Below are 24,454 nucleotides of genomic sequence, written 5' to 3'. Positions count from 1 at the left end.
GGGTGGCATCTCGTCGGGGGCCCGCGCGTGACATCCGAGCGGTGACGGGGTGGTGTGGGGTTGGGGGGGTGCTGCCCCTCCCTCCCCCGTGTTGGGAGTCCCCAGTTGTCAGTGTCCGATGAGGGTCTCGGGGTGGGGGGAAGGGGTTTGGAAGGGGCAATGCGGTGCTCGCAGGGAGGAGGATTTTGGGAGTTTGCTGCCGGCTGGGAGCTGTGAGCGGCTCGGGGCGGAGGGGAGGGGGTCGTGCCCCCCCGTGCCCACCTTGCCGGGGCGGTGACTCGGAGGGTGCTCCGGAGGGGTACACACAGGGGCTGGGTCTGCTTCCCCCCCAAACTGCGTAGGGACCTGTCCCTGGGGAGCGAGGGCTGGGCGGGAAAGCGAGATTTCCCCTCCTCCCGCTCCCACCCCACGGCCCGGGATGGGGGGATAATGCCGTGTGGGTGCCTGTCACTCCGGAGTGGGGGACACGGGAGGGGCAGCCGCTGGGTTGGGACACCCCTGGCAGCCCACGGGTTAAGCCCCCCTCCCCTGTCCCGCCGCGGGACCGTCAATGGTTAAACCCCGGGTTAATGAGTGGCGAGCAGCCCGACAGCCCCGGCGAGTACCCGCCCCCACCCCCCTCCCCGGGCAGGGACCCCCGGCCCCTCGCCGCCGCCGGGCCCGCAGAGGGTTAAATCCGGCAGGGCAGGTCCCGGCGCAGATGTTTTTGGGCTGTGCTCCTGGGAGAGGAAACGGCCGAGCGAGGCATCAGCCCTCTTGGTTTAAGGGGAAAACAAGAAAAAAGAACTGCTCGTTTCCTGGGGCGCCTGATCCCCGCTCGGCATCGGGCTCAGCCCCTGGTGCGGGGCAGCTGGGACAGCTGGGGCAGCTGGCAGGGACGAGGGGTTGACAGGGGCTGCACCCCACCCCCCCGGGTCCTTATGGAGGGTGCTGGGATGGCATCTGCTGCCTGAGGAGTTTGGGGGTGCCGGGGGGCACGTGAGTGGGCAGTGTCCCTGCAGGGTGGTGGCAGTGGGAGGGCTGCGTGTGTCTTGCTTGCAGCCTGGAACCGTCCCTGGAGATGACATCCCCGGGAAAAGCAGGTCTGGGGAAAATGAGCCTCTGGCCCATGCCCTCTCTAAAGAAGCGTTGCCATTAGCGATCCTGCTGGCCCCTGTTTTGGGAAGGGCAGGGCTGATGCTGCCCCGCGGGGCTGTTGTACCCCCTCCCCAGGCAGGGTGCTGTGCCTTGGGGCTGTGCCCCTCCCCGTACCCCCCTTTTTGGGGTCCTGAGTCAAGGGGTCCATTTCCACCCTGGCTTGTCTGGGGTTGTGCCCTGCCCTCGGCCACCCTTCTGCTTGCTTTGCCATCATCCCGTGCCTGGCCTTGGGCAGCCCATCCCCAGGGCATCCCATCACAGTCCTGGCAGCCCCCCATCAGCACTAGAGCCACCCCAAGTGGGAGCTGAGGTGCAGGGAGGAGAGTGGCCCCATGGCACGGCACCCAGGCAGGGGCGAGCAGCTCTATCCCTGCTTCCACCTCCTGTTTGGCCATCCCCTCGACCCCATAGATGAAGGAATACCGGTTTTGGGAGTGCTGCTGAATAGTTTGGCTTCAGTGCGGCGTCTTCAGCTCCATCCCGCGGGGTGGGGACACGGTGCTGACCCCAGTTTCCATCTGCTTGGGGCTTTGCTGCATGAGGGGAGCCCCCAGGCTAGGTGCTGGGGGGCACAGACCCTCCTAGGGCAGCCAGGGCTCATTTTGGCACATTGACTATCCCTCGGAGTGGGTTACAGCCCTCATGGGGCTGATGTGTGCCACTGGTGCATCAGGATGGGGCTGACCTAGTGCCCCACCAGCACAGCAAAGGAGATCCATGGGGCAGGACCCCACACAGGGCTCGCTATGGGGCGCAGGCACCCAACCTGCCTGCTTACGGGCCCCTGTGCTGGCCAGTCCTGCAGCAGTACCCATGCTCCAACCAGTCTCGTGTCGGAATCCATTTGTTGACCAGTCCCATGTGAGAATCCGTGTGCTGACCAATCCCATACTGCAATCCCTGCTCTGGCCAATCCTGCTCGTGAATCACTGCACTGGCCAATCCTGTGTGAGAATCACTGCTTGGACCAATCCCATGTCAGAATATATGTATTGACCAATCCTGCGTAAGAATCTGTGCTCTGGCTAATCCCACCTAAGAATCCATTCACTGACCAATCCCAGGTGAGAATCCAGTTGCTGGCCAATCCCACGTAAGGATCCACACACTGACCAATCCCATGTAAGCACCCGTGTGTGAACCAGTCCTAGTGGAGTCCTCTGCAGCAGGCAGCATCCCAGTGTGATTCTGCTCCCAGCCGATCCCCGCTGTGGGAGCTGTTCCCTGGCTGCTCCTAGTGGCTGGTTTGGGGCTGGGGATCCCCTCTGTGCCCTCCCTTGAGGGCAGGCTGGCTGTGGGCTCCCCATGGGACCTAGGTGGGGGGTGTCCCCGCAGGGGGTGGGTGCTGGCTGCAGGGCATGGCTGGGGCTGTGGGGCTGGAGCCAGGCAGGCGATGGCCTGCGGGGCTGGATCCCGACCCGCTGCCTGCAGACGTTGCCTTTTTAGGCACTGGAGTGCGGCACATCCCTGCCTGTGGCCAGCCCTGTGCCGAGCCAGTGCCTGCTGGCAGAGCAGGGCAGCCCCTGTCCTGGGTATGCAGAGGCACCGCTGCCCCACTCCTGACCCCAAAACCTCCCTTTTTCTCCCCATACAGGCCCAAAGCCACTGTCTTCTCCCCCTTTCTCCCAGTTGGTGCTTGGCAACCCTGGGGCCAATTGCTTAAACCCCCCCCCAGAGCCGGGACCTGCCCTTATTTGGGTTGAAACTAGGGCTATTTTGGTGCCGCTGCCTCCATCGCAACCCGTTGGAGCTTCCCTGTGCGTCGCCTTCTCTATGTGTCGCCTTCCCTGTCCTGTCCCCTCTCCCTGTTCCGGGGCTGCTGGGGGCCATCATGCTCCTGGCTGTGCTGTGGGTCCTGGGGTGTGTTGGGGTGCTGGTGGTGGCCCCTAGGGTTGTTGCAGGGTGGAGCGGCCGATGTTCCCTGCAGTATCTTCGTCCCAATCTGCAGGGTTGGGTGCACCGAGTGACCTCTGTCCTGGCCCTGCTGCCGCCTTCGTGGCGGGGACAGGTCACAGGAGTGGCTCCCTGGGGACAGACCAGGGAGGGAGGCAGAGGGGATGGGGTCCGTCCCACCCATGTCTGGCACACTGGCGACTCTGCCGTGTGGTCCCCTCCCCGGGTGCCACCAGCATCTCTTGGGCAATGCAGGGGCAGAATGGCACGCAGCCTGGTGGCCTCTGCCCTGGCACGGGCACTGCCAGGTATCCCGGCATGGAGGGGACAGCGTGGTGGCAGTCCCCAGCCCAGCTGCGGGGTGGGACGAGGATGCTCGGAGGGAAGCTTGGGAGCAGTGAGACCTCTGTGCCCCGGCATCAGCCCAGCCTGACTCACCCCGAGCCACCGGCCAAGCCGCTCCCCAGCCCGTTGACGCAGCCGCCGGTTACCCCCACCTGAATGGAGGCACCCCAAAAACAGTGGAGCCCCTGAGTGCCGCAAGGGGCAGAGAGGGGCTGCGCAATGCTGGGGTTCTGCCTCCTCCCTGGGACCCCTATGGCGGGGCTCTGCGTGGCTGCCCTGTGCTTTGCACACCGGGGCTGTGCCGGGCAGGGTGGGGCTGGGGCGAGGGGGGAGCGGGTGCGGATGGAAACACGCTGTCCTCCCGCCGGGGATGTGTTGCATAAACGGGAGATTGGCCAGAGCAGCGAGAAATGTAAGGGCAGGAGCAGGCAGCGGGTGGTGTGGGCAGGGGGGACCTGACCCCTGCGCAGGGCAGGGGGGTGGTCGGAGGGGCACGCTCTGAGCCCGGACCCTGCAGTCCCTTACGGCTGGCCGGGGGGAAGGATGCTGAGGCTGATCCCACCAGGAAGTGGGGAACAGGGGTGCTGGAGAGGGGAAAACTTTCCCTGACGTCCCCAACTTGGTGGCCCCAACCTGTCACTCGCTCCTGTCCCCTTAAAGCGCCTTCTGCTGTGAGGTGCTGGAGCGGGGCTCCTCTGCCCCACACCGCAGCTAAGAGGGGGTTTGGCAGAGCTTGGTGGCTGTGGCAGGGTGGAGGGGCTGGCGAGGAGGAGAAGGGCTCTGGGGACGGCTGGGGGGGTGCTGTAGCTCGTCGTTGTCCCTGGGATCCCCCCTTGCTTGGGGCAGGGTGTTGGGGTGAGCGGAGAGCCATGGGGTGCATGGGGAGGTGATGTGCAGCCCAGCTGGGATGTGGGTGGCACAAAGCTCAAGTTTGAGCTGGCGTTGCTTTCTCGGTGCCACCCCAGCGTCGTCCCGTGGGACGCTGATCTGGCCACTGAGTCACTGTCCTCTTTGGCAACCGCATTTCCAGCCCGCAGGGTGGTTTGGGCAGGGGACTCCCTTCCTAGGGGCTGGAGGGAGTATGGTGCCTTCCTCTTTTGGAGTCCACATCCCTTCTGGGTGGTGGGGCCAGGACGGTGGTGCCTGCCTGATGCTTACTGTCGGGGGGTCTGGGATGCTGAGGGGGTCCATTTGGCAGCAGGTCTCTGGCTCTGACCACACCAGCCGGGCTGTTTTGCCAGCGTCTTGGTGCCCGGCTGTGGGGAGGAGCTCCGGCATGCTGGGGGCATGTGAAGGTTTGGGTGGCTGATGCCGTGGCTGCTCCTGGCATCGCAAGGGTCAGCATCGGCCCGGATATCGGCCGGCTAGGGAATGTTTATCGGAGCTCCTGGGGAAGGGAAAAACAAAAACCACCACCCAAAGGAAGGGATATGCGTCAGAGATGGGCCTGCATCGCTCACCGGCAGCCGGGCGGGCTGTGGGCCAGCGCTTGCTCAGCTCCGATAGCCTGGCCAGGGAAGACCCCTGCACTCCTGCAGCTTGGCCCGTGCCCGGTGCTGCACCAACTGAGCCCTCTCCCAAATTGCAGGACCCCTCTGTGGAGATTTGTCCCCCTCCCAGCCCTGTTGTCATCCTGCGGGCTGGGGCTACAACCCGTGGGGATGCTCCGGATGGAACAGAACTCGGTGATGTCCCTGGGCACCTTCGCGTCTGCAGGGGTTATTTTGCTGAGGGAGGAGGAGGAGGGAGAGGAAGGATTTGGGAGGGAGGCAGATGAGGGTGGTGGTTGCAGCATGAAGGCACTGGGATGTCTCGTCACCTGGTACATGGTGGATGTTCGCATCCCTCTAGCCTCACTCAGTGCTTGTGAACCAGTGCCTAAGTCCCAGCGGGGGTCTGGGGTGCGGAGACCAGTCCCCGAGCTGCAGCCAGTAGGGTTTAGTGGAGGAAGGAGGGCTCTCACGGGCTGCTCTACCCTGGGGTGGTGTGGCCAGGGGCTCCTAGGGCTTTGCTGGCCAGATGTTTACTTTTGGGCTTGGATATCTTGAGGGTATGGAGTTTCTCTAGGTATGGTGACAGTTGTTTGTGAGTGAGCAAGCCCATCGTTGCTCTCCAGGGGAAGGCTGTAGGGTGTGTCCAACCCTTTATGAGACATCAGAGAGTCTCCACCACTTATGGCCGTGGGGCCTCGTTCGCTGGGAAACTGATTTTGCTGGTTGGCAAAACGCAAATTTCGAGGCAGCGGCTCGCAGGATGTGGCTGCTGGGAGGGATGAAGCTGCGACCTGGGGGGCCGGGTGGGCGGGCGGGGGGCTGTGGGGGGCTGGCGGGGTGGGCGGCAGCCCCGCTGCGCCTCGTTCCTCACATTCCTGGGCAGGGCTGCTGGGGTCGTGGCGGCGGGGGCCGGGCGGCAGGAATGCAAACACCGGTGCGGGGGGAGAAGAAAGGCTGCTGTGTCTGCTGTGGCGAGGCGAAGCCTGGACCAGGGGTGTGCGGGTCCCCCAGCCTTTCCCGCTCCTCCCTGCACTGAGGGACGTGGGAGTCCCTGGGGGGGTTGCTGTGGTCCTGTATGGGGTGATACTCTCACTGGTCCCATGGGACACGTGGGATGCTCCTACACCCCTGGGTCAGGAGCTCAGCTTCCCTAGGAAGGGATCCGTTGCCTGGGGCAGGGTCTTGCTTCTCCTTGAACGTGGGGCATGTTTGAGCCAAACTTGAGAGAGAGACGGAAGCTAAAAGAGCGTTACGTTCCTGCAGTCCTCGTAAAACTGCCTTTCTGGGATGAGAGAGAGCCATACAGCCCAGGTTGGTGTCTCCTGTGGATGGGAGGTGTGGTGTCGGGTGAGCACAAGCCCATATTAGACATCAGAGAATCCGCTAGGACAGGGAGATACCACGACAGGCACCTCAGGTTTTCTCCCTTCTCCAGCTGAATGATCATATGTAGCCTGCAAACCTCCTGGTGCCGAAAGCAGAGGAGGGGTGGGCATGGACCCTACCTGTCCGTGGGACCACCACGTCCCATGGCAGAGGGGAGCTGCAAATCTGCCCCATCATCGGCCTGGGGAGCTGGGACTGGGAGGGGGCTGGGGGCCCTTGGTTGAGTGTCCCGAGGGGAAGAGCGTGGTGGTGTGCGGGGCACGGTGCGGGGGTACGGCACGGCCCTCGCTGGCCCCGTCCACGGCGGCTCGCTGCCGGAGAACATTCCAGGGAGGCTGGCGCGGGGCCAGCGCCGCGGGGCAGGGAAAGGGGCCTTTTATGGAAGCGTTTCTGCATTAGAATAAAATCATAATAATAATGCGCAGGGGAAGGGAGCGGGAGGAGGAACAACTCCTGAAGAAAACAAGAAGACTGGATGGGAATGGGCTGGGGAGGGGGCAAGCGCTGGGCATCGCCCTGCGGGGACCGGGATGGAGTGGGATCTGTGTGCTCCGAGTGGGGTGCTTGGGGCAAATCCTGCTTTTTATGGCCGAGATCAAGGGAGGCTCAGCAGGGTGCAAGGGGTCCCTGTGCTGCCGTGATGGGGGACCAGCCCCTGGGTTTGGCATGTTGGTTTGATGCTGGGACAGGGCAGGGGGTGGCTGGCTGGGAGTCACTCCTCCTGGGGACACACGGGGGTGTCAGATGGGGTGATGCACCCCAAATTGAACCCTCCCACTACTGCCAGCATCTCTGGGCCGATGCAGGGCTGGCGCGGCTGTTCCTGTCGCCCCCGGCACCGACAAACAAGGCGCTGCCTCTCCCACCCTGGCATGCCGCTGCTTCCCGGCGGACTGGGGTGCACGCAAAACCCAAGGTTAATTGTCAGTAATTGCCGCTGGTAATTAAGGTAACAATAGCCGGGCTGTTCGGCTGGCGGCTGCGGGAGCGCTCACGAGGCCGGGCTGGGGTTTGTTCCAGGAGCTGCTCTTGGCATCAGGCAGCCACGCCACCGCGCCTCGTGCCCAGCCGTGCCCACTCGGGCTCCCCAGCCCAGGACGAATGGCACCGCTGCCGTCACCCCGAGCCCCGCTCCTGTCACCAGGGAGCCCAACCTTGACCTTGGGACGCTGCCCATGTCTGTGCCTGGAGTGGCAGGGCCGTGGGCCACAGGTGGCCCTGTCACCCCCTTTGGGTGGGCGCTGGGTTTGCTGGGAGGGTGATGGGGGATGCTGCAGCCTGGCCCCTTCTTGTGCCTAATCCTGGCCTTCTTTCTGCTTCCTTGCAGGCTGTGACCCCCTGCTCCCCCGCTGTCAACTATGAGCTGGTAAGTGAGCCCCCTCGCTGCCCCATGAGCCGTGGGTGGCAGGCGGGGCTCTGGGGGTGCTGGGTGGGATGGGACACCCTGTTCTGCACTGGATGTGGGGCTTTCTCTGCCTGGGGTCTTCAGGGTGTGAGTCCCTCACCCCCAAAGCCACAGGGGTCCTGTGCTGAGGGTAATGACACCCTCTCATTTTGGTGCTGTGCTCCTCAGCATTGCTGGCTGCAGGGCATCCCACGTCTGAGCAGCGTGAGCTGGGGCAGCCCAGCCATCATGGGACTCCTGGAGCTGGAGCTTTCAGGGAAGAGGGGCTTGTGGGATTGCTGGGAGGGACAGGCAGATGGAACGTGACCAACCTGGGCTCTGGGGTCCCCCAGTGCTGAGGGCCTTCCCTCCCTGGCCAGAGCTGGGGCGGTTTTTGCACACCCGAAGATGGCTCTAGCAGATGTGCCTTTGGCTCAGGGCGCCCAAGGCTGCACGTTTTCAGCTCTTGTTATTGTCACCCCCTTCTTTTGTCACTCCTGGGGACCTTTAGCCAGCAGCTGGGGCAGGGACAACGCACAGCCCTTCCCACCCTGTCCTCTCTGGACACTGGGAAAACAGCTGGGTGCCCCATCTCCGCTCACCCCATGCTGGGGAGGACGGGCACAGGGGTGCTGGGCAGGCAGCTGTGCTCCCTTACCACACTGCTCTGGGCCACAGCAGGACTCTGGGGCTGGCGGGGCACTGGGATGGCACTGGGAGCAGGACCATGCCCAGGGAGGAGGTTTGGGAAGCGTGGCACAGCGATGCCCACCAGGCAGCATCTTGCCGGCAGAGCGGCTCCCGTGCCCCGTCCCCAGCCCAGCTGCACCCGTGGCGGTGGGCAGAGCGGGCACATGACAACGGGGAGGCTGGCATTGCCTGAGGCTGGCGCGGCCGCCCTTCCTTCTTGCTCCGGACGCGTGCCAAGGCTTGCTGGGGCAGGCGCCGGAGACAGGAGGCCCTGGCAGGGTTTCATCTCCGGGCTTGGCAGCCTGGCAGTGCCAGGGTGGCCGTGCCCCACGCGAGGCCCTGGGCTGGGCACCCTGTAGCTGGGCAGGGGTCTCACCTGAAAAATGGGTTTGGGGGGTGGCTTCCTGCGAGCTCATGAGGTCAGTGTGTGAGCCCACGCGAGCAAGGGGATGGGATGGGAGCAGAGTGTGCTGCCCGCCGTGGGGCCTCGTGTTGGTTATCTGCCTTGGGTTTAATCTCTGCCTGCACCCCACCGCCCCTGCCAGCCTCCTCGGGCACTTATCACCAGCAAAAACATGTTGGCTTCGAGCTGAGACCGTTACTGCGGCTTCGGGAGGAAATCAAAAGGGGTTTGCCCCGTCCCATGGGCTGGAAATAGCAGCCCCGGCTCCTCTGCCAGGACCAGAGCAGCCTGGTCTCAGGGGTTGCCTCTGTCCCCCTGGTCCCAAGACCCCCATAAGCCACCCAGCTGCGTCCTTTTGCTCTGCCACCCCTGGGCACCTCAACCAGCTGTCCCCAGGCAGAGGTATCTGTCCCCTGCTGCCTATATTTGGGGTCCGGACACTCTCCCTGATTTGGGGAAGTTAGTTCCTGTCCCCAGTCCCATTTCAGAGCTTTCAGTGGACTCCAGTGGCCTGTCACCAAATTTGCCCATTTTTTTCAGCATCTGGGACCCCCGCTCTGCTCCTGCCAGGGTCCTTCGCCAGCCCCGCGGGGCCGGGTTTATCTGGGGGAGCTGGGCCTGCCAGTGGCCGGCGGCCAGGCTGGGTGTGGGGCTGTGCCGGGCTCACCCCAATGTTTACCTCCTGGCTGCGAGGTCTGACCACGGGGGATCTGAATGGGATCCTGGAGGTGTGGAGGGCACCGGGTGCCTGCTGTGGAGTGGGCGCAGGGTTTGGCTGAACACTCCCCATCCGTGACAGCCAGTCCAGCACAGGGGGCGGCTGCTGGGAGGCAGGACAGCAGCGCCCTTGGTACTTGAGCATCGCCCCAGCTCCGTGCTTGAGTTTCGAGGGATTCCCGACCTTTAGGAAGAGCGGACACGTTGGCAGGCAGGGAAGGAAACAGGACTGCAGTGCGTTTCCTAGGAAGGGCCAGAAATAGCCAGGGGGAACTTTTGACCCCAGCCCCTGCTCTGTGTGCGTGTCTCTCTCTCAATCTCTCTCTCCTTCTCTCTCCTTTGCTTTTTTCTCACCCTCCTCTTCCTCCTGCCTGCCTGCAAGCCATCCCCGGGGGAGAGCATCACGAAGCAGGTAGATGCCCTGGTAAGTGGTGCCAGTCGCTGCCTTGAGACCTGCCAGGGGGTCACTGTCCCATTGCTGCAAGCACCCCCCACAGCCAAAATCCCTCGGCTTGGGATGCCCCGGTGTTCCCCCAGCATCTCTGGGACCCCCTCAGCCCTCTCTCTCTGCCAGCCAAGGTGATGCTGGCCATGCCCGAGGTGCCCAGGGTTGGCGGCAGAGGTGGTGGGGGATCCCAACGGAGAGGGGGACGGGGCTTTTGCCACAAAAGCCGGCTTTCCTGTCTCGGAGCCGGGGATATGTTATTTAATCTGTGGACATGAAATTGCTAAGACAGTGTAGACAAACGCACTGCCAAAGTCAATGCGGACGGCTTCCCCCCGCCTGCAGCCAGCTCGCCGGCCTCCCTGCGTGCAGGGGCTGGGACCTGAGGGATGGAGGTGGAGTGATTCCCATGAGGAACAGGGTGAAAGCCTTCCTCACCTGGGAGCTGGCTTTGCCCCATCCCTTTGGTTGTCCAGGAGATGTTTGCAGTCCCTCTCAAAACTGAAGAAAGGGCATCCACAGCTGGAAAAATCCAGCAGGACAGTTAGGAGCCCCCTTTCCCAGCTTTACTCTCTTTTGGGGAAGTTTCCTGATATTTCTGCAGCCTCTTCTGTGCCTTGCATCTTTCCAAGCAGAAGGTACCTGTGGGTTTTGGATGCTCCCCAGATCCTGGGGACATGCTGGGCCAGCCTGGGGCAGGGAGATGGATGCTTGATGGGGCTCTCAAGGGGGGTCTTCAACCAAACATGGCTGGGACCAGCCTGTCCTGTGCTGTGCTGAACTGGGACATACTGGCTTAGCTGGGGTCTCTGCCCCAGAAGGGACCTTTGCAGGGTCTTCCAGCCCGGTGGCGGGCAGGAGTGTTTGATAACGTGAGCGCTTGCCCCTGTCAGCTGATCGCGGGCTGACTCTTCCGTGTGCAGCGGCTGGCAGCAAAGACAGCAGTGTCGCTGCGGTTAGATCGGGGGGGGCAGAGCTGGGGGGGTCCTGCTGGAGTGGGGGACACTGTAGGGCCCTCGCTCTGGACACGCGCTCCCCTGGGCCAGGAGGGTGCCAGGAGCAGAGGCACCATGCCATGGAAATGGATTAGCAAGGGCCTCACTGCTGTCAAGGTATGGAGAGGGAGAGGGGCTCTTGCGTTCCCACCTTGCTCGCCCTCCCGTGCCTCAGTTTCCCCAGCTGGGAGAGGGGAGCGAGTGCCGGTTGCCCCATGCCAGCTCCTCCGTCGGGCAAGGCTGCGGTTTGGGAGGCTGCTGTGGCTGGGAAGGGTGACAGAAGTTGATGGGGCTCCCCTCGCTGGCCAGTGTGGATGGCGACCCCAGATGTCTCCCACTATGAAGGTTTGGGGCAGAGCAGAGCCCATGGTGAGGGTCTCATCCCGGTCACCGATGTGGGATGCAGGGACAAGCCCATGCTCAGGTTCAAGCTTACTCCACACACCCCGGCTCTGGCCAGGGAAGGTTTTACCTCTCTTTTTGCTGCATTTTGACTCCTTCTTTGCCCCCAGCAATGCTGAGGAATTTCTGGGGTGAGCAGGAGATTTGGGGCACCCTGGAGACAACCTAGGGGGAAGGCTTGTCACTGCTGCCCATGCACACCTGGGTGCTTGGACGGGGCTGCTGCCTCCTTGAGTGGCTCTGCTCCGACAGATAGCTTGACCTTGAAAGGGGGACGTGAGGCTGATGGAGGCGCTGGCTGCCCTTGGGAGCCGCCCTGGGACCATGCTGGGTGGGAGATGGCGGGTGAAGGGTGCTGGGGAAACCTCTCCCACCTCGTCCCATAGGTTGCTGCAGCCCCGAGGAGGGTGGCAGCAGGTCCTGCAGCTCCAGGGACAAAAGTGACATCCCAGGAGCTGGCTGTGGGGCTCATCTCTTGTTTCTGGATCCTTTCGGGGGCTCGGGGTGCTGCCTGCGCAAGATGAGTCTTTAAATGACTCCTGCTTGTTAGCTGGAGATACTAAAACTAATGAGGTGTGAGTGTGTTTTTCCTTAGCGGTTTTTTTTGGAAACCTTGCTTTGTTTTTCGGCTGAGGTCACGAAGTCACTGAGCAAACCGGCTGCAGATGAAATTCTTGAGGCCGGAGAACATGCATAAATAGAAGTTTCCTGCTCCGAGAGCTCAAACATTTCCTCCTGGTTTGGCTCCGTGGAGCTGTGGCCAAAGCAAACCGTTGTGCCTGGCTGGCTCCTTGCCGCTGCTCGGGCAAGAAACCTGCCCCTGCCCCAGGCAGGACCAAAGCCACTCTGTCCTGCCAGGTGTGTGCCTGGAGCCCGGCTGAGACCGGAGGGACTCGTGACATGCCTGAGACTGTCGTCCTCCCCACAGCATCCTCCTCAAAGGTCCTCTGAGACCCTGTGCCGAGGCACCGGCCCCGCCGTGCCTGTGGTGGCTGGTCCCAGCCATGCTGGGGTTGCGAGAGCTGGGCGATGGTGCCATTGGGGCATTTGGTGCCACCGGGATGCTCAATGGGTGGGATTTGGAGACAGCGATATTTTGAAGGTGTTATGGTGCGCAGTGCAGTGTGGTGGGATGCTCCCGCAGAACCATCGTACCCAGCTCTAGCGGGACCCCAGTGCTGGCTGTAGGCTGGGTCATGGCAATAACTCACATTTCCTCTCTGGTTCTTTAGGATGCCTCAAAATCCCCCAGGAGCGGGCAGTCACGCCGCAAAACATCCAGGTAGATGCCTCAGTTTCCCCTTTTGGGGACCATCTCTGCCCTGCCTGAACCTTACCCCCCCAACATTCTGCTTCTCCAGATGTGCTACAGCTGGGAGATGCTCCCCATAGAGATGACACAGGGGTTATGACTCACCATCCCCGACTCGGGGTCCCTGAGACACCCCAATGGGGCTGGGAGCAGGGAACAGCTGTGGGCAGCCCTGTTGCTGTGCCCCCATGTGTCCCAGCCTGTCTCGCTTAATCCCAGGGGCCATGCAGGGTGGGGAGGGGTCACAGAGTCCCCTCCCCAGGCTGTGTCCTGACAGTAGTGCTCTCCCTCACCCAGGAGCATGAGCCTGACCGCGGCCATGGAAAGCAGCTGCGAGCTGGACCTGGTGTACATCACGGAGCGGATCATCGCCGTTTCCTACCCCAGCACGGCTGAAGAGCAGAGCTTCTGCAGCAACCTCCGTGAGGTGGCCCACATGCTGAAGTCCAAGCATGGGAACAACTACGTGGTGAGGGACATGACTGGGTCCCCTCCAGGCTGGGGAAAGGGCTGGGGCGCTCAGGTCCTGGGGATGGGTGCTGCAGGGGATGGGTGCTGCATCCTTGCCTCCGGCTGGGCTTGACTCTGGTGTGGGGAGGTCTTTGCACCAAGACAGATGGATTTTTTCCTTCCTTGAAGCTTTGCAGTCCCTTTTGGACCACCTGGGAGTTTTTGGCCACTATGTTGTCCTGTGGCAAGGTGTTACTTGAGTTAATGTGTCTGGGGAAACCTCTCATGGGGGGATCTGAAGAGACTTTGGGGTGAGGAAGAGGTGAGATGTGGCAGCAAGGGAGGAGGGTGTTCCCTCACTTTGTCTTTCCTCTCCCTTGAAGCTTTTCAACCTCTCGGAGCGAAGACATGATATCAGCAAACTTCACCCCAAGGTGGGTCATAACTGTGGGGAGCAGAGGGGCTCAGGGTAGGGCTGTTTGCGGGACCAGCGCCCCGCTGTGAGCTGCTTGGGGAAGGAACAACCACACGTTCTCTCCCAGCCAGCTGGTGGAGGAGCTGAGTGGGTAAAGCCCAGAGGAAAGCACCGGGACTTCCCAATGAGTTTGTGGGGTCTCAGCTTAACCCCCTGCCATGTCCCCAGCCCACATCTGACTGTTGGGGCTTCTTGGAGACCTCCCTAGAGCATCGTCCCCATCCCTGTGAACATGGAGGAGCCTTGGGCAGCTGAGCCGAGTGACTCAGAGAGGGGCTGAGATCTGGGACCCCGATGGCCTTCCCAGGGCAGGGGTCTGGGAAGTGGGATGCAGGGTTTAGGGAGAGGCTGGGAGGGGCACATCAGGGCAACGCGGTGGTGCCCACCCTGGGTATGTGTCCTGGGCTTTGCATGCTGAGAGGCTGGGGACTGCTGAGGGGGCAGAGGCTGGCGTGGGTGTGACCCCTGGCTGTTCCCCCTGCCCAGGTGCTGGATTTTGGGTGGCCTGACCTGCACACCCCGGCGCTGGAGAAGATCTGCAGCATTTGCAAAGCCATGGATACGTGGCTCAACGCGGCACCGCACAACGTGGTGGTGCTGCACAACAAGGTGGGCCGGACCCTGTCCCGCCAGGGCACACAGCGACGGGGGTCTGGGGGGGCTGGGGAGCTGCAGGGATGGGGCTGAGCAGCCTTGGAACCTGAGGGATGCAGGCAATGTGGGGGTTTGTGTCTTGGGCTGTGGGTAGGTGTCAGCATGCATGTGTGTTGGTGCGTGTATATAAGGGTTGGGGTGTGCATATGTGCATGCGTATAGTGACCGGTTGGTGTGTACGCGTGTGCGGGGCGACTGTGCCTGGGTGCTCGCAGCCGCCACTGCCCCGTGACACCCCTTCTGTGTGCCCACAGGGAAACCGCGGCCGGCTGGGAGTGGTGGTGGCTGCCTACATGCACTACAGCAACATCTCGGCCAGGTGAGAGGGACACGCGGTCCCGGGGTGGCCCTGGGGCCCACTGTCCCGGCAGTGCCAGGGTGCTGGTGCCGATGCTTTCCTTCAGCCTCACCTACCTTTTTGTCCCTACAGTGCCAACCAGGCTCTGGACAGGTTTGCCATGAAGCGGTTCTACGAGGACAAGGTGGTGCCAGCGGGACAGCCATCCCAGAAGAGGTGGGTCCCACCATGCATTTTGCCCCTGTGACCAGGGTGGTTGGATGCAGGGGGGACAAGAGGGGTCCTTCACTGTGGGTCCTGCCCCTGACCTGCCTGTACCCCCTCCAGGTACATCCATTACTTCAGTGGGCTCCTGTCCGGCAGCATCAAGATGAACAACAAGCCCCTCTTCCTCCACCACGTCATCATGCACGGCATCCCCAACTTCGAGTCAAAAGGCGGTAGGTGCCCCCACGCCTCCCCCAGCCTGACCCCCACGTGCACACCACCACCCCACATTGCCTGACCGGGCTTGCTTTCCATGGGGGATATTTTCCACAATTTCCTTGGCAATGTGGATTTCTCTTTCCCTTTCCGTGCCTGTTTGCTGTATCAGGGTGCTACCCTTTTCCACAGAGATGCCCTCAAGGGGTCCCCCCACTATGCAAGGCTCACGGGGCTGGTCACTAACCTGGGCTGCTGAGCCTTTTCTCCTGGCTTTTTGGAGCATGGTACCAGACTGGGATTGGGGTTTGGGATGCAGTACCACGCCCGATGCCTCTACTCAGAAGCAATCCCTTGCTCAGAGACCATCATCCCACCTCCATCCCCAGCCCAGCGCTTGGCCCAAGCCCTACAGGACCCAAACTGGGCTTTGGACCCCCCTTCAAAGGAACTTGCTCCCTTTCCCACCACATCTGGAGCATCCCTTTCTGCCCGTCCCAGATGTTGCCCATGGCCGGTGCGGGCTGGCCGGGGCAGGGAGCGGCTGTTTGCCTTGGCTCCCTCCCTGTTTGGATTTCTCCCCCGTGACTAATTCCTGCCCCGGCCCCTCCACCCTGCCGGCTAACAGCAGCGCGCCTTCTCTCCCCGCCTTGATGTCTTCCAGGTTGTCGGCCCTTCCTGAAAATCTACCAGGCCATGCAGCCCGTCTACACTTCGGGGATCTAGTAACTATCTCCTCACCGCGGGGATGGGGGCTTCCCTCCTTCCCAGCGCCATGGGTTTGGCAAGCGGGGGGAGATGGAGAGGGTCAAGGCCAAGACCTCAGCGGTCCGGTGCCCTGTGCTTAGTCTGCCTGCGGTCCAGGGAACTGAAAAAAAAAAAGGGGCTTCCTTTTCCTTGGAGGTGGTAACTGGCTATACTAGGCCATACTGGGCCATACTGGGCCCTTCTGCTGGGAGGGCTGTAGTGACTCCGCGTATCAGCAGAGGGAGCCCGGGGCTGAGCAGAGCCTGGGGCTGGGTGTCCCCGTGGGGATCTGGGACAGGGATGGGGGCATCTCCCTAGGAGATGGTGGCGTTTCTCCTCTCCCTGCCCAAAGAGCTGCTCCTCCTGCCTGGGTTAGTCCTAAAATCTCTCTTTCTCTGCCCAGTAAGGAGTTTCCCTCCCATTTTAACGTCCCCACAATTTACCGTGACACCATTTTCTGATGCTGCTCCCAGAGCAGGTGCTGGAGGAGGCAAAGCAGGAGCAGATTTCTCCAGCCACCTCAATGCTCCGCGGGGCCATATCCCAGCCTGAGACCCCCGGCTGGAGGGAGCAGAGCCTCTCGCTTTGGGGGTGTTCCCATCTCACCCCGCCCCGAACCAGGATCTCCCTTCCCTGCAGCCAGGCGTCCCCGTTAGCCGAGATTTACTGCCATCCCAGCCTCGCCTTTCAGCTTTTAATAGACTGTTTATGGGATGCTGGTAATAAACTCCAGGTTTATCTTGCCTGTGAAATCCAACTCCCTTCTTCCCTTGTTCCCCGCTGCTGACGCCACCGCCCAGAGGCAGCCCCTGAGTGCCCTGGGGAGGGGAGGGCTTCCAGCAGGAAAACTGAGGCAGGGAGGAGAGCCTTGCCCAAGAACTCTCCCTCCACATCCCATGCTCCGCTTGACCCATGGGAGTGAGGTGGACAGCCCGATAGCTCAGCCCCAGCACTCAAATCCCAGTCAAACCCTCCCACCCAGGATTTTTAGCATCTTCATTGAGCTGTGCCTCAGTTTCTCCCTCCTGCCTGTCTCTCCTTAGGAAGTGGTGCCCTTTGGGGTGGGGGACAAGACCTCCTTTGCACCTTTCCTGGCTGGGTTTGGGTGGAAGGGGCTGGTGGAGGTGGTGCTGGGAGCTCTCAGGGATCTCTGCACCACAGCTCATGTCCTCCTGCCGTACCTCTCTGCAGTAATGTGCAAGGAGACAGCCAGACGGGCATCTGCATCACCATCGAGCCTGGCTTGCTCCTCAAGGGCGATATCTTGGTAAGGAGCTTTGGCTTAGCCCCCTGCATGGGCAGCAGCTGGGGGATGGGTGGTCCTTGTGTCTTGGGACCCCCGATTCCCCCTTGCCCAGGCCTGGGGGCTTGTCCTGAGAATCAGTTCCTGCTCCCCTCCACAGCTGAAGTGTTACCACAAGAAGTTTCGCAGTCCAACTCGTGATGTGATTTTCCGTGTGCAATTCCACACATGTGCTGTGCACGACCTTGACATTGTCTTTGGCAAGGAGGACCTGGATGAGGCCTTCAGAGGTAATCACCTCAGCACCTCCCCACTCAAACTCCCTCCTCCATGTGCCCCTCTGACATTGCTCCTACTGCTGGTACGTCTGAAGACCCACCCCAAATCCAGCCCTGATGAAGGAGGGCACCCCTACTCCATCGATGGAGTTGGTTGGTTGGGAGCTGAGACGTGCTGCCCCATGCCGGGATACCCCCTACCATCCTTGTGCTGGCCGGGGTGGGTGCCCTGCACTCTGAGCACATTTTGAGTGGCCACCCGGGTGCCGTTGGAGGGATGGGTGGAGATGATCCCTTTGCTCTGCTCTCTCTCTGCCAGATGACCGCTTCCCTGAGTACGGGAAGGTGGAGTTCGTGTTCTCCTACGGCCCCGAGAAGATCCAAGGTACGGCTGGCTCACTGCCATGGGAATTCAGAGCTGAATGCTTGTTTCCTGCTCCCCAGCTCTATCCCCTGCTGCCTCCCTTGTGACTTCCCCCTGCCCCGTTTGCAGTCTCTTTGTCACCAGGGTGGGTTGAGTGGTCCAGGCAGTGATGCTGATCTAGGAGGCCGTCCATGGGTTCCCTGTCACGCTCATATTCTTCTCCAGGAGGCCACTCTCTGCAGCACTTGCTGGCCCAGGAGAGAGGGAGGGGGTACTTGGGAACAGAGGACCCCTCCAGCCAAAAAGTCCAGACGTAGGTACATTTGACATCAGTCCGTCTGCATGTCCCTAGGCAATCTCAAAAGCCCCAGCCAGCCTTGTAGACCTTCTTTGTAGATCTTGATGTACCTCCCATGCTCATCCACCCCTGCCAGTGCCCACGTTCCTATGTGACTCTCCTGCCTTGCCCTATGGCTCCTGCTCTCTTTCCCTTGCCTGTGCCTTCCCTCCGTCTCCTCTTTCCATCCCACCCGTGCTGGCTTCATCGTCACCCTGACTGACCATCCAACCTCTTCCCAGGCATGGAGCACCTGGAGAATGGGCCCAGCGTCTCTGTGGACTACAACACATCCGATCCACTCATCCGGTGGGATTCCTATGAGAACTTCAACATCCAGCGTGAGGACAGCACAGAGGGCACCTGGGCTGAGCCGCCCCTGCCCAGCAAGCACCTGGAGAAAGGTCAGGGCTCGCGGGGTGGTCGGTGGCCAAAGTGTCCCTGTGGGAATTCCTGTCACACTAGGGAAGGGGACACTGGTGGGCAGCAGATCTGGGGGCAGGTGGCCACTGCTGGTGAAGCGTGGCCACGGGTTGGGAGAGGAAGATCTCGTTGACCTTCCCTCCTGCCGACAGTACCAGGGAGCTGAAGTTCTTTTTTTTTGGTGCTTTTGCTCACAAAACCCTGTTTGTGTGGAGCACGGTCCAGCCCTGGTTCACATCCCAGAGCTCTGGGAAACCCAAACCCCAAGTCTTTTGGGAGCAGGACCTAATGGGGGCACGATTAGGTCTCCCAGCTCCTTGCTCACAGTGGAAGCATGGTGGGACGTAGCTGTGCCTCAGTTTCCCTTGGGGGATGAGGCCACCTCACTGGCCCTGGAGGGTCTGCACCATGGCTTGGAGCTGGGAAAAGCCGCTTGAGCACCCGCCTGGATGCGGAGAGCAGGCCACCCACTTGGCAGGAGCAGGCAGTACTTGCATGTCGAAGGGCGGTGGGCCCCTGTCCTGGCGGCGAAGCCACCTGTGGCCAAGCAAATGCCTGAGCTTTCCTGGCCCAGTCCAGACAGGCGTACTCAGAGCGGGGACAGCTGCGGTCCCTGATGTGTCTGAAGGTCACTGGCTGCTCTGAGTGGGAGCTGCGGGCAGCTGGGCTCGCTGAGGAGGGTGGGGGCTCGGTGCCTAGGCTGGGCAGGAGGTCTCTGCCCATGGTGAGGACATGGGGCTGGATCCGTGGCGGCTGCGCGGAGCTGGCATGGGCACCTGCCTTGGCACGGGGCAGTAAACAGGCAACTCGTGACACGCGGACTCAGATATGCGGCAGGGAGCTGAGGAGCTGTGGGTCCGGCCCTGAGAGGAGAGGATGTTTGTCCCCACCCTGAGCTCAGACCATGGCTCTGCCCCTGCCCCGAGCTGGTGGGACTGGCTGGCAGCCCCCTCCTGCCTGCAGAGACCCCAGTGCCTCGGTGCATGTGTGTTCCTCTCTGGCTCCCAGGATAGAGCTGCACTCCCAGCCCTTCGCAGGGCTGCAGAGGTATCTCAGGGCTCCTCTCTGTCCCCTCCTGGCGGTCTTGGTGGGTGTTGGGGCTGTGGAGGTACCCCAGGGCGTCTCTCTGTCACCTCCCGGGGGTCTCGGCAGATGTGGGGTCCCTCCGTGCCCTGCAGGAAGGGTGGTGTTGGGGAATGAGGGCACCTTGGATTTGCAAACACTGCCCTGGTCTGGGAATGAGCTGGGCAGGAGGCTGCCCTCCGACCCCCCCCATTCATAGGGGGTCCATCCTGTCACCCCATGGGGCAGCTTGAACAGTGACTGGGAGAACCAGCGTGGGCTTGGGGGCCTCTTGTCTCCCTCCCTCTCTGTCAGCATTTTCCCTCTTCTCCAGCCCGTCCCAGGCCAGGATGGGGACTCCGGTGCCTGGCTGTGCGAGGGGGGTCCCTGTTTATGGTTGTTCTCGCCTTATTTGGTCAGGGAATTGCACGCCACATTTTTGGCACCACCAGGCGTGAGCGAGCGGCGGCCGGGGGCGGAGGGGGGGGTGAGGCTGGCACTGGCACCGGTGCCGGGGTAGGATCAGCCGTCGCTCCTCGTCCCTGCCACTGCCTGTCCCTGCTGCTCGACGAAGGCTCCCCGCAGACCGCTGTCGCGTCCCGGGGCCGACGGGATCGGGATCGCCTGCCAAACGGTGGGTTCCCCCTGTGCCAGCCCCTCTCTCTGCCAGCTGCTCTCACTGGAGGTGGATGCCCTTTCTCTGGTGGCTTTGGCTCAGTGTGGGGCACCCAGCTGGGGTATGGGGTGTGCCTGACAGGGTGGGGGTGACCCTGTGGGACCCTGGAGCTGGAGGGGCAGGTAGATGGCTGGGGATGGTGCCTGTCCTGCTGTTCTCCTTGCCTCCTCTGTGCTTATCTGCTGGGGCTTGGGGAAGGGGAAGTTGAGTCGCAGCAGGGTCACTGGCTGACCAAGCTCGCCTGGGGCACCGGGCATGAGAGGAGGATCTGAACCCCCACATCTTGCTTTCTGGCTGAGGGGACCCAGCTGGGTCTGACAGGCGAGGGCTGCTCCGCAAACCACCCCCACGGCACGGGCTGGCCCCGTGGATGAGCTCACCCTCCTGCCTTACGCAGGCAGAGTCCCTGCTGCCCGCTGGGCTCGAGCCACCCCGCGATCCTTAGCGAGAGTGGGGTGCGCTGGGATACCCGTCCTGCTGGCTGTCATCCATCCCCACATGGTACGAGGAAGGTGAGTGGTGTCCTCGAGAGGCTTGTGGCTTTGCCTGCCTTCCTTCCTCCTCCTTTGGGGTCTGTGCCGGCTGCGTGAGGGGTTCCTGCTGCCTCCCCATAGCCATCGGTTGGCTGAGAGGATGTTTGGAGGCTGAAGGGTGGTGATGGGGCGTTTCCTCCTTTGGCTGCTTTGGGAGTTCAGATGTCCCCTGTCTAGGGTGGATGAAGGATGTCTTGCCAGCACCGTGGTGCCTCTTCTCAGGGTGCCAGGTTGGCTCCAGGGAGGCAGGAGAAGATCCATGGCTGGATGTGGCACTGCTAGGTTTGAAGCTGGTTGGAGGATGACTGCAGAGACATTTTTGGGGTGCCGCAGAGGCAGGTGGGCAAAGCTGGGTGGGGAACATCTATGGCCTGGTTTGAATTTGCTGAGAAAACCAGTGCTGATGGAGAACAGGGTGCTGGGGCCAGCACAGAACTGGTGGAGGAGTTGTCCCCAGGGTCTGGATGTGTGACTGTGGTGGGGGGACACTGGGCTCTGCCATCCTTGAGTGGTGTAAGATAACACAAAAGGGCCAGGCATATGTCCCCGACCCAGCAGCTCTCCGTGCTGGCTGTGCCTTGGACCCACCCTGGCTGGTCCTGCTGCACCCAGCATCCGGTCCCCTCCCTGCTTCCCACCTCTGGACCATCCCAGTCCCTACAGTGGACTGGCCCTACTTGCCCCTCCTTTTTACCAGGACTGGAATAGGAGTGGCCAGGGCCTGGCCAAATCCAGCATCTGTGGGAGACTTGCTAAATCCCCACCTGAGTCATGCTTCTGGCCTGGGGCTCCCCTGCAGCTCAGCCCTGCACGCTGGGGTGGGGAGCAGGATGAGCATCCCACTGCTCTGGGGGTGGGAGGTCACGGTAGAGCTTGATCCCGGCGTGGCAAAGGCCAGGGAGTCCCAGAGCCCCCAGATCGAGCTGGATGTCTGTCCTGAACCTTTCCACAGGGCAGCAGGCCACGAGGTGGGGTCGCTGTCACCTCTTGGTCCCCCAGGAGGGTGGACATCTCATGGGGTACATCTTCCCCAGTGGGGTCAAATCCTACCCCACTTATCTGGGGCTGAGGCTGCCCAGGAGGGCGAGCCAGGCTCTGCAGAGGCAGAGAGCCAAATGGGCCAGGCCAGAGCTGTTAAAGCCATCGCCGGAGCTGCCGGCGGGCTGCTGCTCTCCCCCCACGGCTGGATCCGTCCCCTGGCCGGGCTTGGCGGGGAGGGGAGCCGCTGGCTCTCCTCTCATTTTCGCCAGCTGACTAAAGCCGAAGGAATCCACTTCCCCCTCCCCATCCCGCCCCTCTCTGCTGCTCTCCGCTCTGGCTGCCGTAAGGTAAGGGCTTGGAGAGATGGGTGTTTTGGGGGGCAGCAGGAACCCATCTGGGCTGGATGGGGGATCCACAGGGAGTGTCTCCCTTGTGCTTCTGGTTATTCCCCATGGGAGAAATGCTGGGGCATCCATGGACTTGGCTAGACATTTTGGCTGGAGCATGGCTGCTCCCAGGGCAGGGTCTGTCCTCTGACCTGGTATTTGGGGTTGTGATGTGGTGGGGTGATGGGGCTCGGTCCCACTGGGGCTGGGAACCAGGCAGGGCTGGGATGCAGGCAGAGAGGGACAGGCTGCTAAAAGCTCAGCGCCTTCTCTTCCTCCTTTAAACTACCCTTGAAGTCAAAACCTGCTGGAATGCATGTGTGTGGGGCTGGGCTGTGTCCAGGCAGCCAGGCTGGAGTGGGGAGCCCTTGACCTGCCGTCGCACAGACTGCCTGCGGCTGCACAACCGGGGCAAAAAGTAAAAAGACAGAGAAGCAAGCAAACCTCGGAGGTTTTGGGAGGATGCTGACTTGGCGTGTGCCACTGTTTGGGAGCAAATGGGGCTGTGAGTCAGGGGGCTGGCTGGAAACACTGCTCTCATCCCCCTGCTGTCATCCACCACGATTTGGGGGATTAGAGCAGGGGGAGCCTCGTGTTTTGCTGAGTATGTTGGATCAGTCAAGGAGTGGACGCTTGAGCACGGGTTCAAGGAGGGGCCCGGACATGGGATGGGCTTGCTGTCACCTGGACCAGTGAATTGTCAGCACCATCCCAGTGCAGATTTTGTCCGGGATGGAGCAGTGCTGTCATGGGCGGGGCTCCAGGATGGACAGGATCCATGCTGTGCCTCCTGCCAGGGTGGCACATGCCATTCCGAAACCAGTGCTGGCGCTGACGGGGCAGAGAAAGGGGGTTATGAAAACAGGTTGGGTTTGGCAGAGAGCGTGGTTGGTGGCATGGCTGCGGTGCGTTTCCATTCCTCTTCAGCTGCATAATGTATTTAAGATGGACAAACTCAAGTCTCCAGCAAGACATTTGGGTTTGCACTCCCGGCTGCACGTGTGGGTTGAAGTGATGTCCCCACCAGGAATGTGTCACTGCCTTTTGGGGACAGGTGTGCTGCGTGTGCACACAGGAGCCTGGCAGGGCTGGGGAGGGGAGGTCTCAAACTGTGTGTGTGGCATATCATCCAGGGGGGTGATGCTCAGCACCCGTGCGAGGGAGGGAGGCTGTCCAGCTGTCTGTCCGTCCTGCCTAGGAAACAGTTAACGCGGCGCAGCCCTGCCTGCGGAGGAAGCAGTTAATATTCATAGCTGGGAGCTGCCTGTCCTGCCGTCCTCCCTGCGTGCCTCTCACCCTCCCCGCACCTCGCTGGGGTTAACCCGGCCCCCAGCCGCCGTCCCCTCGCCTCTTCCCATCCCCTCCCGCAGCTCCCTGCGTGGTCCGGGGCGGAGGGGAGCGCAACCGCACCTCCTCCCCTCCGCGCCCATCGTCTCGCCTCCCTCCGCCTTCCTCTCTTCCATCCTCCCCTCCGGCACCCTGTGTCCTGGGGGGTACCCCGTATCCGAGCCCCCTCCGGCACCGTGTCCTGGGGGGTACCCCGTATCCGAGCCCCCTCCGGCACCCCGCTACTCTCAGGGTGCCCCCCTCTCGCTGGCCCCACGGGACACGGGCGCTGGGAAGGGAATCGCTTCCTCCCTGAGAGGGAGCGAGCGCCAAAGGGACAAGCGCCAACCAAAGCCAGCCCTGGGCTGTCGGCTCCTGTCCTGGACGGACGCACGGAGCCGTCTGCGGACACCGCTCGAGCTGCCGCCGCACCAGCCCCCCGCCCCCCCCCGCGCCTCGGAAGGCTCTGGTGCCGGAAGGGGCAAAGGAAAGGGATTTTGCCACCCGCTCCTTCTTCTTCGCCAGGGATCTTTTCTTCCCCGTCCCCTTTGGTAAGTCCTGACTTTGTTTTTGTTTGAGCTGGACGGGGTAGGGGAAAGGGCTGGGGGTGGGTGTGAAATTCATGGCCATGGTGACCCATGGCTGAGGGGCTGGGGTTACTTCTTGCCATCATATCTGGGCACAGGATGAAACCAGAGCTGGGGGGACTGAGCTCTTACCCTTCATCCCATGAAGGACCTATCCAGGTCCTATCCAGGACCTATCCTATCCAGGACTCCAGGATCTTCTCTGTCAGCTGGTGCTCTAGAGATGCCCCTGGGCTCTGGATGCCCCAGGGCCAGGGCTCTGGATGGCTGGGAGCAGAGACGGCAGGTGGGATGCTGCTGGGGTCAGGACCAGGGGAGACACGGTGATGTCCCAGCCTCATCCTCTGCGCTGGTGCAGCGCCCCGGCCAGGATTGGTGCTGGTGCACGAAGCTGTATGGTGCATCCTACTGGGCATGAGGTGGCTGGCTGGGATTTGGGGATGTGAGCTGACCCCCTATCCCGTTGTCACACGTGCCCTGGAGCAGTTTTCCTCCCCGGCTGAGCCGCAGGGTGCTGGGGAGGGGGCATTGCCATACTGGGGCAGTGAGCCTGGTAGCAGGGGTAGGACCAGCACTTCCCCCAGCTGCCTCGGTTCAGCCAGAGCAGAC

The 24,454-nt window shown here is 62.1% G+C and overlaps 1 protein-coding gene across 3 annotated transcripts in view; it reads left to right on the top strand.

Moving 5' to 3' along the window:
- TNS1 (tensin 1) overlaps positions 1-24,454 on the top strand; it is a 68,755-nt gene that overhangs the window by 15,133 nt on the left and 29,168 nt on the right. For 2 of the 3 annotated variants that reach the window (XM_086751628.1, XM_086751629.1), the window contains 14 exons: positions 7,582-7,620; positions 9,831-9,872; positions 12,523-12,572; positions 12,900-13,071; positions 13,436-13,486; positions 14,014-14,136; positions 14,436-14,500; positions 14,612-14,695; positions 14,807-14,919; positions 15,567-15,627; positions 16,841-16,916; positions 17,053-17,182; positions 17,490-17,555; positions 18,114-18,275. In XM_086751628.1, the coding sequence (XP_086607754.1) occupies positions 7,582-7,620; positions 9,831-9,872; positions 12,523-12,572; positions 12,900-13,071; positions 13,436-13,486; positions 14,014-14,136; positions 14,436-14,500; positions 14,612-14,695; positions 14,807-14,919; positions 15,567-15,627; positions 16,841-16,916; positions 17,053-17,182; positions 17,490-17,555; positions 18,114-18,275 (1,234 nt within the window). The remainder of the gene's footprint in view (positions 1-7,581; positions 7,621-9,830; positions 9,873-12,522; positions 12,573-12,899; positions 13,072-13,435; positions 13,487-14,013; positions 14,137-14,435; positions 14,501-14,611; positions 14,696-14,806; positions 14,920-15,566; positions 15,628-16,840; positions 16,917-17,052; positions 17,183-17,489; positions 17,556-18,113; positions 18,276-24,454) is intronic. The other variant, XM_086751630.1, reaches the window with a different exon arrangement.

This window comes from Chlamydotis macqueenii, chromosome 6 (assembly GCF_036417535.1).
Source record: "Chlamydotis macqueenii isolate bChlMac1 chromosome 6, bChlMac1.mat, whole genome shotgun sequence".
In the NCBI taxonomy this organism is placed as follows: Eukaryota; Metazoa; Chordata; class Aves; order Otidiformes; family Otididae; genus Chlamydotis; species Chlamydotis macqueenii.
The sequence above is the reverse complement of the archived record's forward strand: the minus strand, read 5'-3'. Positions and strand labels throughout refer to the sequence as shown.